Source organism: Schistocerca americana, chromosome 3, assembly GCF_021461395.2.
Source record: "Schistocerca americana isolate TAMUIC-IGC-003095 chromosome 3, iqSchAmer2.1, whole genome shotgun sequence".
NCBI lineage: Eukaryota > Metazoa > Arthropoda > Insecta > Orthoptera > Acrididae > Schistocerca > Schistocerca americana.
In genome coordinates, this window is record NC_060121.1 from 307,517,486 (window position 1) to 307,531,110 (window position 13,625).

Sequence of the window (13,625 nt, forward strand, 5' to 3'; positions counted from 1 at the left end):
AACTCGTTAAAAAACGAGTGCCACAACCCAATGTCGTCGTGTAAACTAGGCTTTACGTTCCGTTGACGCCTAGTGGGAATTGTCCTTATTTCGTTGTAGATATCATTTCTCTTATCGATATGTGTAGATGAGGGTCAAGGATCTTCGTGGTAAATATGTTTTGGCTTGTGGAATTTGTATCACTTATGGTATCTTATAGCCTTACTTTCACCTATTGGAACTGGGCTAAGAGAACTGACATTGTGTTGACGTTTCGTCGCCACTATTTGACGTTCCCTTGACATCTAGCGGGCATCGTCCTTATTTAGTTGTAGATATCGTTTCACGTATCGATATATCTAGTCGATATTCAAGGAGCTTCGTAGTAAATATGTGTTGGCTTGTGGGATGGTCGTACAAAATCTGATGTTTTGTGACGTAATAAAACAGTGACGTCTGTGAAGTGGGACGTGTACTTCCTGAAAATTAACCAGTCACGCATTAGCCAGTGGTGTTTTATCTGTTTCTAGAATATTGGTGAGAGCTCTCTCGAGTGGATATCTCGGTGTCTTGGCTTTAACCGAGTAACAAAATGGCCACTCTACACAGTTTTGTGCGCAACTTTAATTCTAAAATGTAAGTAAGCTTGTTGGGGAGTTATTAAATTGTGATATGTGAAGTACTGCGCAATACTGATAAGCTAACTGCATTCATAATTTGATATGTATTACTATCAGTCTAACTTTGAGTTATGAAATCGCTAAGAAATATTAAATTACTTATTTTAAGTGTTCCATGGTTTTGTTAATTAGAGAGATTAAATTAAAACGAGTGATTATTTCTGGGCGGGTCCAAACAGTGTAGTGTTTCAGACTACCAATAGTAATTATAGTGACATGTTAATTTCCGTTTTGAGTGCATGTTACTCGAATTTGGAAGAGGAAACCTTCAAGATTTTTGATTAAGATGCGTAGATACTGGCGACAATGCTATTTTCCTATTGTTGGACCTTACTTCGTATCTTCCATGTCTACATAATTCAAATTAATTTGTAAATATTTGTGTTCAGTTAGTCTTTCCCTATATTGCCTTTGTAAAAAGAATTAGTGTTTAGAGTAATTAAAAGTTTTTAATGTGTGTTCTAGAGAGGCGCCTGTCCGACAGCATCTCCAGAATGTCTACGCCTGCTTAACTTTCTCAACTGCTGCTGCAGCTCTTGGAGCATACATTCATATATACACAGAAGTTTTTACTGCTGGATTTCTCAGTGCTCTAGGAGCCGTGGGTTTGCTGATGTTACTAATGGGAACACCGTATAATGGAAAAAACATGCAGCTGCGTTTGGGATATCTTCTGGGTTTTGCATTTTTTTCTGGTAAGTGACTTATCAAACACAACACACTGTTGTGTGAGTAGCTCTTTTTTGAAGAGCTTATCATCCAAGAAAAGTGTCACAATCATGTTCAGTACAGATTGCACAATGGTGGTGTCTAGTTGCATTGCATGAGCCTCAAAACTATAGTACGATAGAATGGTTACCTCTTTGAGTGGACGCGCTGTTTTTATGGTTAACGTTTTTTATGGTTAAGGCATGATCCTGTAGAGACACCAGCTGTACGGAGGTTCTTTATTTAAAAGACAATGTTTCATGTTGGTGTAAAAGCGAGTGTGCTAAAACATCAAAAACCAACAGAAAAAAACATTGTGCAAATTCCACTAGATCCGAAGAGAAATGAGGTGGGTATAACTGAGGTTCTGCTTTTATTAAAGTAATTTACCTTGACTTTATAGATGAAAACGTAAACTATATAAATAAACAGTGAGACACACATCGATTCTCGTGCAAAAGAGGTAATAAAGTGACGAAATAGTGTCTGTGTTTGGGATTCTTTCTTTTATATATAATTTTTTTTTAAAAAAAAAAAAAGACAATGCTATCGTGCTTATGTACTGGAACTCTGGGCAGCAGATGGAACAGGAATGCTACTGCTTAGGACTGCAGTGAGTTACAATAGGTTTCTGTTTTTTCTATGCTGTATGTGGTTTGTTGATATGGGAATGCGGAATGACAGGAGAGTAACTAATAAGTTGGTTGCAGTTCGCACAGTATCTGACCTCTTTGCTGCTAACTGCCAACGTTATTACAGACTGGTAAATTTACGTTAGATGACATGCTTCACCCCTATGCTGACCGCATTGGCTACTTTTCTTTTTTCTGAACATTGCCATAATTACTTCGCAAACAAATTGTCTGTGAAAAGTGTTATGAAAGTGAGCATACATCAGAAAAACTGGCTAAATTGTTATTCAAAGAACTATATAGAGCATAAGCTTCTGTTACAAATGTTGAAGATAGTGAATATAGTTTAAGAAAAGTTTGTTTTTACTGACAAATGACCATGTTGTGAATTTTACTACGCACGCCTGCTAATCTGACAACAGTAGGTGCACCTGATGGGGGGTTAATAATGGGAGTACCCAGGTTTTTATGATATTTCAATAAGATACGTTTTCTTCAATGGCAGAAATGTTAGATTAACTGAATTCTTGACAGACCTGCAGCAAACTGGGCTATGCTGCAGGTTAGTCGGTCACTAAAAGCTCTATTCCAAAGAAATATTGTCACTGTTCTATTCTTCATATCTGTGCACCTGTATGTCACATGCTACTACGTTATTACATCATGCTACAAAGCAAACATCCTACATGTTCTGTTGGTGTGAATCTTTTGTATGTGGCATAATCTATGAAACATGGGGCTTCTAGAATACTTTCCTGTATTGCTCAAATGCTACAATTAGACGTTCTGTCTCTGTCTTACTGTTTCTCATTGTGGTTTATGTAAACGTTGAGACATGCAGCTTAGGACAGCACAGTTGTTTTCATTTTTCTTCTCACTTAGATGATTGTTGCTTTTAACAAGTTAAGTGTGTTAAAGGCAACCAGTTGTAGCTTGGATCAACTCTGGTTTTTTAACATTTTGCATTAGTAAACCCCTTACAGTATTTGTAAAGGGTACACAGTGTGCAGGGTGCAGGCTCATTGCTGCTTGGAGTGAGGCAAAATGGGTTAATGTTTTATGCAGGCCTAAGTGGAATTGCCCCAGTGACACACACACAATGAAGTACTTTAAACTGTAAAGTGTGTCATTTCTAGAAAAGTTGGTAGCTGTCAAACTGTGAAAGAGATTGAATAATCTTTTGATTTATTGGCATTTGTTGACACTAACAGGCCTATGTGCTATCATATTTGATTACATTGGCCATTAAAATGTGATGATTAACTCACTGTGTCTGTTGCTTTCATCATCACCAGTATCCAGGTGTAATTTCTGAATCTGGTTGTGGTTAATGTTAGATATGAACATCTTAATGTCATCGACACTTTAATTAATGAATTCCTACAGCCCTGTTTTGTCTTGCTGCGGTTGTATGGCAGTGTGCGGCATACCATGTGATGTTTCCCTTTAGCTGTAATGTTGATTATGGGATCCCCCTCCTCCCCTCCCCCATGCCCTCCTCTCCATTTAAAGAGTACAGAACCTTCTACCTTGTGCAGCCATGATTGCAATCTCCCCCCCCCCCCTCTCTCTCTCTCTCTCTCTCTCTCTCTCTCTCTCTCTCTCTCTCTCTCTGCAACTGTTTTTACCTTAGTGTGTTTCTGTCAACCATGACAACCTAGAGTTGATATTATTGTGAGGACACAATTTAGTTTTGGGTTTGGTTCGTGGTATAAAGGGACCAAACTACAGGGTCATCAGTCCACAATGTCGTCAGGCCAGTTTTGTGGAAGTGGCAAAATTCATCTGTTTGTGATTGGCTTTTGTCGCTGTTGCCCAGAGCTGCAATTTACCATCCCTGACTCATCTTTGAGTTGGATCAACACATCCAATTATGTCTTTCATATGTGATGCCCCATACGACAAGACTCATTACTTAGTCTTTTTTGCCAGTATTTGATAGCAGTTAACTTTGCTGTGCAAGACTTTTTTATTTTGGGTTAACAAAAAGGCAAAGATTATGATAATAGACAGGAACATACAGTTGATTGCATTGTCTATTAGGCCTTGGTGTTTCTACACATGTGGCATAGAATTGCTGTAGGTAGGGATGCTGCATTGTAGCTGACAGTGATTGGGAAAAGTCGAACCTTAATGAAACATAATAAATTGAGAGCGCTGAAATCTCTGCTGTTTCCTGTCTGATGCTGAAACGTGGACAATAAGTAAAGCAGAAAGAACTGATGCTTTTGAGATGTGTGCATATAGGAAGTTGCTGAAAATATCATGGATTGGCAAATGGACCAAGTCATTCCTTCAAGAGCTCAGGGAGGACAAGAGGTTCAGTTTTTGTTTACAGTGAATTCTGCAGTTCTTTTGTCACATACTTAGAAGACAGAGGATAACTTGCTAAGCTGATGATCCAATGCAAGGTTGAAGGGAAAAGATTGCAGACCACTGAGAAGAGGTGGATGGAACAGATAAAGAAGACACGCCAAACATGGGACCAGCTACTCAGGGATGCAGATGACTGGGAAAAATGGAGACGAAGCTGTTAAGAGGGTCGTGTTATGGGTCACCAATTTTCAAATGTGAAACAACATAATACCACCTTGATAAACCGATGACATCATAAATTTCTAGGTAATACGGGCCTTATAGACAGCCAGTGAAAGCATGGACAGACTGAGAAAGTAACTGGACCTCCATAAGATTAGGGGATTTTGGGCGTTGTTCTTCTGGTAGGAAATGAGGTTTTTGTCAGGAATGTTATGATAACAAGACTGTCACCTTCCAGTGTAACCACCTCAGACAATGCTGCAGTTAAGTCTATCACCACAACTTCCACAAGAAAAAATGCGGAGGGTGACATCAGCATTGTAACGAGAGTTGCAGTACTGTGAATTTTAATGACCATGTTCTCTCCGTTGACTCGTGTAGGTGTAGTAGACAACACAATCTAAGATGCCACCCATAAGAACCAGATGACGAGAATGTCCACTGACAGAGTTTAAACAACCGGCTTCTAATGATGACACTCTTCCTATACTAAAACCCCATACATATCACTCCCAGAGGATTGGCAAAGATAAGATTCTGCAGCAATTACAGCTCACACACAGTCATTTAAATGATAATTTTTCCCGTGCTCCATTTGTGAATGAAATGGAAAAAGCCATACTAACTGGTGTTCTGCTGTACTGTTCAGTGGTTCACAAAATGTAGGTGTGACAGACGTTAGACATATCTGTGTAACATACGCAATGCTTAAAAATTTGTTGGCTCACGTGCTTCACTAGACCCAAAATTTTACAAGAACCCTTTAGCCAGTTATTTTCAGGGATATGCAGTAATTAACCTAAAGTGTGTTGTATTTTATAAAGTGGCAAAAGCTTCTACAAGCTGAACATTGTGTTAAGAGCAGTGTGAAAATGTTTTGGTGTTCGTTACTTCAACCGTCAGTGATGGTTTGAAATTTTTTTTCTGTAGTTCTCACCCTGTGTAGAAAGGTGTCTCCTCTTTCTTTCTAGTTTTCTTCTTTTCTTTCTTCCTTATTAGACAGTGTTGAGACTGCCTCCTATGTGCCTTTATCTATCCTTAAGTAGAACTGCTCATCTCACAGGTCTTCGGGGGGGGGGCATGAGAATTGACGCAGTTTAATCCTCACACAATTGAAAAGATGAGTGAAATTAGTGGTGTTGACAAACAGCTGGAATCATTAAAATTTAACAAAGCTTCATGACACGATGAGATTCCTATCAGATTTTATACTGAATTTGTGGCTGAGTCAGCACCTCTTCCATAGTTGGAGTCAGGAATAATGGCAGTAGAGTTTAGGTCTGTTATGCGCATTTGCCACACATTCTCTGACAATGAATGAATGTTCAGTGGTGTTTTCAGTGCCCTACTGTGAATTTTGTGGCCAATGTGATCTTCAAACATGGTCGTAGTGAGTGAAAATGAGAAGTTCCCATATAATCATGTGATGTACAAACTAATCTGCAACCAGTGTGCTGCTTTGCTCATTGGCATGACGACTAACAAGCTGTCTGTATGCATGTATGGCCACTGACTGTAGCAAAGAGACAGCTTGACCACACAGTTGCTGAACAAGCTGCCCAACACTGCTTCACAGCCTGTGCCATCTGGATCCTTCGTACCAACACTAGCTTTACTGAATTGCACAGTTGGTAACTCTCCCTGCAATGGATTCTATGTTCCCAAAAGCCCTCTCCCCGCATGACTTCAGCCTTCACCACTCCTTGTCCTTCACTTACATATCACCTTCCATGCTCCCACTCCAGGACAGTGCAGTCTCTTAGTCCACTAATGCACCACTAGTCCTTTTTCCCTTCTTTTTTTTCTCACACCCCCCCCCCCCCCCCCCCTCCCAACCAATAAAAACAACCTGCTGAGTGCTCCTATCAGCCCTACCTTGTGGCAGCCACATCCCTAAATGCTCCCACAAGCAGGACTATACCTTCAACCACTCTACCCCACTATCCTGACCCTCCCCATCCTAAAGGAAGTAGGTTACAGTACACTTGTTCGCCCACTGCTTGAATGTTGCTCACCAGTGTGGGATCTGTACCAGATAGGGTTGATAGAGAGAGAGAAGATCCAATGGAGAGCAGAGCGCTTCATTAAAGGATCATTTAGTTATCGTGAAAGCTTTACGGAGATGATAGATAAACTCCAGTGGAAGTCTCTGCAGGAGAGACACTCAGTAGCTTGGTACGGGCTTTTATTGAAGTTTCAAGAACATACCTTCACCGAGGAGTCAAGCAGTATATCTCGCGAAGATACCATGAGGATAAAATCAGAGAGATTAGAGCCCACACAGAGGCATACTGACAATCTTTCTTTCCACGAACAATAAGAGACTGGAATAGAAGGGAGAACCAATAGAGGTACTCAAGGTACCCTCTGCCACACACCGTCAGGTGGCTTGCGGAGTATGGATGTAGATGTATTCTGTCTCACTACTACCACCACCACTGGATTGCTTCTCCCATCAGGTGCGCCTGCCCGTGGTTTTTGTCTACTGGACAATGCCTTTTGGTTAAAAGGCAAAATGTGTAACAGTCCTTTTCTTGTGCCTCTCTGCGACTGTAATCTATCCTTTCCACAGTATTGTTATTCCATCCTAGACTTTCCATTGTTTGGTTAAAGTGTTTCTTTTGTTATCTACATTTTCTTCGCATGTACCTTTCTGGAGCCTGCATTTGTTTGCCCAACTTTTGTGACTACCATATGTAGGAATGCCCTCTATTCCTCAGCTGAACTCTGTGTGATATTCGCTATTGCAATATCTGCACTCTCAGAGAATTCAGAATGTTTTGTATGCTTGCAGATACAACAAAATGAATGACGTGAGAGCTTAGCATAGCTTTAGTCAAGACCGTATCTCAGATTTCCAAAGAAAGAGTGAGCTAGCATGAATGGTCTTTCGAACGAAAAATCCTAATACACGAGCTGGTTTTTTATTTGCAGAAATTTTAGTGTGTCATAAACTGCATTGATGTGATGGGATTAATGTGGAGTCTGGGTATTTGAGGAGACTAGCTCCACCTATGCCACTTGCCTGTTACGGTTCTGGTTAGCGGAATGGGTATGGTGCATAGTCCTCAACCAGGAGACATATTGCTTCCTAGTGATCGAATGTGCATGTATGTCGCTCTGTGGGTAGGCCGGAGAGGGCTTAGGTGTTGGCACATTGAGTGGTGGAGTGATAGTGGATATCATGATGATAGTTGTTGGGAAAGAAAGCCCACCACTGCAGACATGGCACTGCCATTTCAGGAAGATTAGACCAATAGAGAAACAGGTTGTGGTTTCCACAGTTTTGTATGTTGTTTCCGAACTCCTTCTCTATTTTGAAATAATTTAGACCACTGATGATGTTATAGAGGTTACATTGAAGGCCTTTCTGTGGTACAGAATTGCATCATTGCCTTATTGTTTCGTGTCGCTGTGATCATGATAGTTTCGAGACTTGCATGTCACTGTGCTTATTGCAGACCATTCAGAACTGATGTTTTTCATGTGTAGCCAATTCAGTAGGTCCTGAGGGGTGCCTTCGGAGTCAATTTGCAACCTTACCCAGAAATGAACTATATTCTTGCAAATTCTTAAAGACTAGTATATTATTTGTGGCACTGGTGTGCTCTGCTGCTGGGAGTGAAAGCTCAAGTTATGTAATATGTAGTCCAAATATGTATTTCTGTGTTGAAACTGTGTGTGTGTGTGTGTGTGTGTGTGTGTGAGAGAGAGAGAGAGAGAGAGAGAATTGTTCGCTTCGATACCCTGGGAGCTGACAATATGTATTTGCTAACAGAAGTGTACAATTAAGTTTATCCCAATAATGAGCAGATTCTGTTGCTTGTGTTCAGTGTTTACAACAAAAGTAATAAAAGAACTGATCACTAAAGGCAAGTATAAAAGTAGTTTCTATTGATAAGTGTCTTCTCTTTCTAATTATTCCAGGTGGCATTGTATGATTTCCATTTATTGTTAATTGCAGGACATGGAATGGGCCCACTACTGGATGCTGTAATTGAGGTTGATCCGAGCATAATTGTAACAGCATTTTTCTGCACCTGCATAATCTTCGTTTCGTTCTCTCTTTGTGCAATGTTCGCTGAGAGAGGGCGATGGCTTTATCTGGGAGGTACCCTGCTGTCATTAGTCAGCACACTTTTCATATTTTCAGTGATCAACGTATTTGTCGGCTCATATTATTTGTTCCAGGTAATAAGTTTTTGATTTTATTTTTAGTTGTTTAGAATAGCACTGTTTCAGCACAGTATTTCAGGTGTAAATTTGTATGATTGGGATCTTGAATTAGAACATGTAACGGCATGTGATTGTTTAGATGGTGTTTGAGAAAAATTTTCTCTACTTTCCAGAGAATATCAGCTTTTAATTAAAAAATATTCGTTGTTTGTGTGGGTTGTGACATTGTAGATGAGGAGTGTTTAAATTTAGAATTTTGTAGCTTTACTCTTGAAGCACTGTTTATCGACTAGATGAATAACCTTTTGAGTGATGTTATTACTAAAATTTATTGCGGCCCAGGGAATTTGGGCATGTAGCAGGCATGGTGCCAGTTAAAAGGTAGTTTCCAAGGACATAAGTCTGTTTTGAAGAAGACTATTTAGTACTGTTTGGGCACTCTATTACCTGATACTGCTTTCCATTATTAGACTTACACAGTTCACTGTTGGGAGATGTGACTAAAATATTGTGGCTGTTTAGCGGTCGTTTCAATGTGTACATGTTAATTTTTGCGCACAACTTTCAGTTAATTGTGAATTTTATATCTGTATAGCTGTACTTTCAGCTCAGCCCCCCCTCCCCCAAGTTGTGGCAGTTTGGTGCAACGTAACTATTAGGTGTAACAATACCAGAGAAGGGAAGTTGCTAATCACCATATAGTGGAGATGCTGAGTCACGATAGGCGCAAGAAAAAGATTCACACGATTATAGCTTTCAGCCATTAAGGCCTTGTCAGCAGTAGACACTCACCCACCCACTCACACAAACGCAACTTGCACACACGTCTGCAGTCTCGGAGAGCTGAAACCACTAGGTGTGTTATAGTCGCGCTATGGATAATGTGTGTAAGGTGTTTATAATGTATGTCTTAGTGATAATGTTTAGAAGTCACTTCAGTGTTCACTGACATAATTACATGTGCACAGTCCTTGTCAGATACAACCAATTGCAGCTATTTGAAAGTGAGTTTGTGCTAATACTTGGACTGGTAATAAATTACTTGTTCTTCAGATAGTTCTCATCATATTATTTCCCTCTTCCCTTTTACAATAATTAATTTAGCACTGTGTTTAATGTGTTCACAGGCTTCTCTGTACATTGGTTTGGCATTGATGTGTGCCTTCGTCCTGTATGACACCCAACTGATTATTGAAAAAAGAAGAAATGGTGACAAGGATTTTGTTGAACATTCACTTGACTTGTTCATTGATTTCATTGGAATATTTAGACGCCTAGTAATTATTTTGACCCAGAAGGTAAGATTTGTTAGTTTTAGTATTTTGAAAAACTTGTTTTCACATTTAATATACATCAAAGATGCATAAATGTACTGAGTATGTGATCTCTTACTGCATTGCAATATGATTCTTTATTTATAAAATCATTGCACTCTAATACCTGTTTAAGGAATGGGAAATTCAAAAGTTTTAGAATCTTTTGGTTATGAGATGTTCGTATACATGGTGTTGCAAATGTTAAAAATACTTTTTATTGTATTACCAGCCCACAGAATAGCTGTGTATGTCTATAGTTTTATTTGACATGGTTATTACAAGATTGTCTGTTAGACTTTTATAACAATAAATGAACATTTTCTTTTTGTGCTACAGGAGCAGAAGAAACGTCGCAGAGACTGAGCCTCAATGAAAAATTATTATAATTATTTTTTTTAAAGTCTAACATAAATTGACTTTTTTTTTTTTTGGTATGTGGGATATGAATACGTATGTGTTCAATTTACACCAAATGTTGCAATTGTGAAAGTGTACTTGTGTTCGAATAAGAAACATAAATGTAAAAATAGTGATTGTCCAGTTTCACAAATTGAATGAGTGTTCTGTTCAGATAAATTTGAATGTTTCCCTTCCATATGACTACCTGTAAATTAGTAGCCTAGACATTTTCACATTTACAGTGAAATTTTATGTATTTTTCATGAAAATGTAGGACTGTTAGTTAACTTACACACACATACACAGATAGATAATTAGAAATGAATGTGTGTTGATATTTTTGAGAAGTCCCATCAGAATAGTCATGTTACTTAATCACAGTACCATTATTGCGTATTCTATATAACTTAAAACTACAGCTGCATTTATTGGCATAACATTTTAGCCTGTGAAGTCTGATAGCACAGTTTTCATTTTATCCGTATGTTTCAATGATATTGATATTTGTTTTTCATTAAATTCTCAAATATTTTTGTGCATTTTGTATTTTATTTGACTGTTCCTATCCCACTCTTTTGTTATTAACAAAATACTATATGTATCACAACTTCATGAAGCAACACACTATAAACTGATTTATAGGGGCTGTTGAATTGTTCTGTTACGAAGAATTTAGACGTTAAAGCAGGTCCACATTATTGCACAGCTAGATATTTCTCTTAGAAAATGGAGGGAAAAAAGTTGGTCAGTCAAATAGAACACAAGATTCACCAATGAAGAAATAGCTTTTTTGAAAAAGAAAAGAAAAAAAAGGGGGGGGGGCTGGAGGGAAGAGGTGTACCGTTTCCTTCAGAGTGGAATTGTAGTAGTAGTAGTAGTAGTAGTAGTAGTAGTAACTTCTGGATAAACATAGTGTTATTGTAGATAGAATAAAAGTGTTGTGGATATATTTGGAAAAACAAATCTCAAGATAGTTAGCAGTAGCAGCCAAACTGGATGAGCTGATTGGAGGGAATATAAGTACGGGATAGGTGTTTGAAAAATGAAAGGTGCAAGTCTTGTATAAAATTTGGAAAGGGTATTAAAGGTAAGTCTGTAAAAGGGAGAATAAAGTGGATGATAGCTTGATACTGACATTACATCTTTCGTGCTGGTGAGAAATATGGCTATTATATTAAAGGCCTCTCAGGAATGTTGTAGGTTTTGTGTTTTGCATAGACATCTAGCAGATGTTGGGCAGTTGTATAGTGGAAGACAGAATTTATTTGATGTATAAAATTAACATTAGTTATTGCAATAACATGGAACGTTCACTGGAGATAAAATGTGAGTGGTTGAATAGAATTGAAAGTTAAGTCAAGACGGTGAAATCACAATCGCAGATTTTGAATAGTTGTAACTTGTGCAGGCAAGAAAGTAAAATTTTTAAATGTGGGCCAAAGATCTGGAAACAGGATCCAACAGGCAGTATCTCAGTATTTGAAAAATTCTTTCCTTTCTGTGGAATGGGGAGAAGATATGGGGGAGAGTCGTCCTAGACTGTAATGTCCTGCCTTCGCTTAGAAGTTGTGGAGGTAGACTTGAATGTATAAGCTTTAAAATGTGGTCATTGAATCGTGGCAGTGTTTGATGTCGAGAGATTCTTTTTTTTTTTTTTTCCAAGTGCAGTTTTAATGTGGTTTGTGGTATTTTTTTCTCACTTACTACTACTATTAAGCCATTGCACACATCTGGTGCAGTGGATTTGAACTAGTAAATTGATAATCTGGTTGATAAACCATTCGTGATGATAAAAGGTTCCATTAAGACATTCCAGCTTGACTGCCCCTTGCCCCACTTTGCCCACAGGAGCTGGGCACTAGCTGCAGAGGTTTGCAGGAGTGGTCAAACAGCAAACTGCGGTTACTCAGAGTTGGGCTGTAGTCTATGCAATTATATGCCTCAGCTGAGTGCCTGTGGTACAGTAAGACTACCTGACAGGTAGCCTGTCACCTATACCTGTCTGGCAGGTGAGCTACATATGCTTGTGAGCACCTGTGCTCCGTTGTAGTGTTGTGACCAGCCTGTGTTAAACTTTCTTCACCATCCAGTGCATATTAATCTTGGTAGGCATCTTTGTTCATCCACTCTTTGTACTGACCTTAATTCCACAATAATGCCTTTAGTAGTACCTGAGATTTAAAACTGTAAAAGTTGGTTGGACTGCAGTCACATTGCAAATCTGTGCCCCAGCTGGAATGAATTGGCTGTCTCCCATAAATAGTTGAAATCTGTCTTGATTACTGTTAAACAAATTGAAAATACTGCAATGGATATGTTTGGCTCAGTCATGTATCTCGAGTTACCCATAGTATCTCAAGTATTACCTGTTCCGACTGGCATGGCTTACCCCCATGAAATTAGACCCGCTGTCTGTGTTTGTGTAAGAGTGACATACCTGTGGATCTCAATGTGCTCAGAAAATGGTAGTTGGTGTTAAGTAGTTGGTATGTTACAAACATCTGTCATCCAAAGAATTTTGAATTCTTCATGAAGTAATTGTAGTAATATGGCCAGGTGGGAAATCTATTGCATTCCACACCAAACTGAGGCAGATGTAGAAGAGGAGTTAAGAAAATGGTGGCAAGGACATCGATATGACATGCGTATATGGGAGAACTGGCTCATTCAACACAAAAAGGTTGTCAAGGACAGAGATTGCGAACAGCCCTATGATCTCAGTGTAAGGGGGAGGGGGTGATCTTCCTTCTCTTTGCTGACTGGCAGAGGTGGTGGTGATAAGCTTTGCTCTTGGTGTGTTAACGAAGTGCCATGAAGCCAAAGTAAATACTCTCAATTTTGGTAATTGTAAGACAGCTTAATTCTGCTATTTGTGCCATATTGTTGGGTACTGCACTGTTCCTCCACATTACAATGGGCACATTTTCAATCTTTTGTGACATCTAGCATAATTAACAGGTGTGTAATGCACATAAGTGACATTCCTTTCCCTTCTAACAAAATAGACAAAAAATATCCACTAGGAATGATTGTGGCTTTTGAAGATTCGCAAGCACTTGTATCAGACAAGAAGAAATGAATCAAATAGGTGTGAATATCAGGTATTTGTGATCAGTTTTAGAAGCATTAAGAAAAAGTGACAGAATTTAAAGAATTTGTGAAAAACTGCAGGAGTTACATAATACTTTATTCTTGGG

At 38.9% G+C, this 13,625-nt stretch overlaps 1 protein-coding gene across 1 annotated transcript; it reads left to right on the forward strand.

Annotated features, from left to right (window-relative positions):
* Positions 1–367: 367 nt before the first annotated feature.
* Positions 368–10,967, forward strand: LOC124606937 (probable Bax inhibitor 1). The gene is made up of 5 exons (XM_047139053.1): positions 368–615; positions 1,125–1,354; positions 8,502–8,728; positions 9,841–10,011; positions 10,366–10,967. Exons 1-5 carry the CDS (start codon positions 572–574, stop codon positions 10,390–10,392), a joined length of 699 nt encoding a protein of 232 aa, XP_046995009.1. The 5' UTR covers positions 368–571; the 3' UTR covers positions 10,393–10,967.
* The last annotated feature ends 2,658 nt before the right edge of the window (positions 10,968–13,625 follow it).

Coding starts and splice junctions, on each gene's coding strand:
- LOC124606937 (XM_047139053.1), top strand. CDS start 572: ATGGCCACTCTACACAGTTTTGTGCGCAACTTTAATTCTAAAAT. Junction 616..1,124: donor CGCAACTTTAATTCTAAAAT/GTAAGTAAGCTT, acceptor TGTGTGTTCTAG/AGAGGCGCCTGTCCGACAGC. Junction 8,729..9,840: donor GCTCATATTATTTGTTCCAG/GTAATAAGTTTT, acceptor ATGTGTTCACAG/GCTTCTCTGTACATTGGTTT.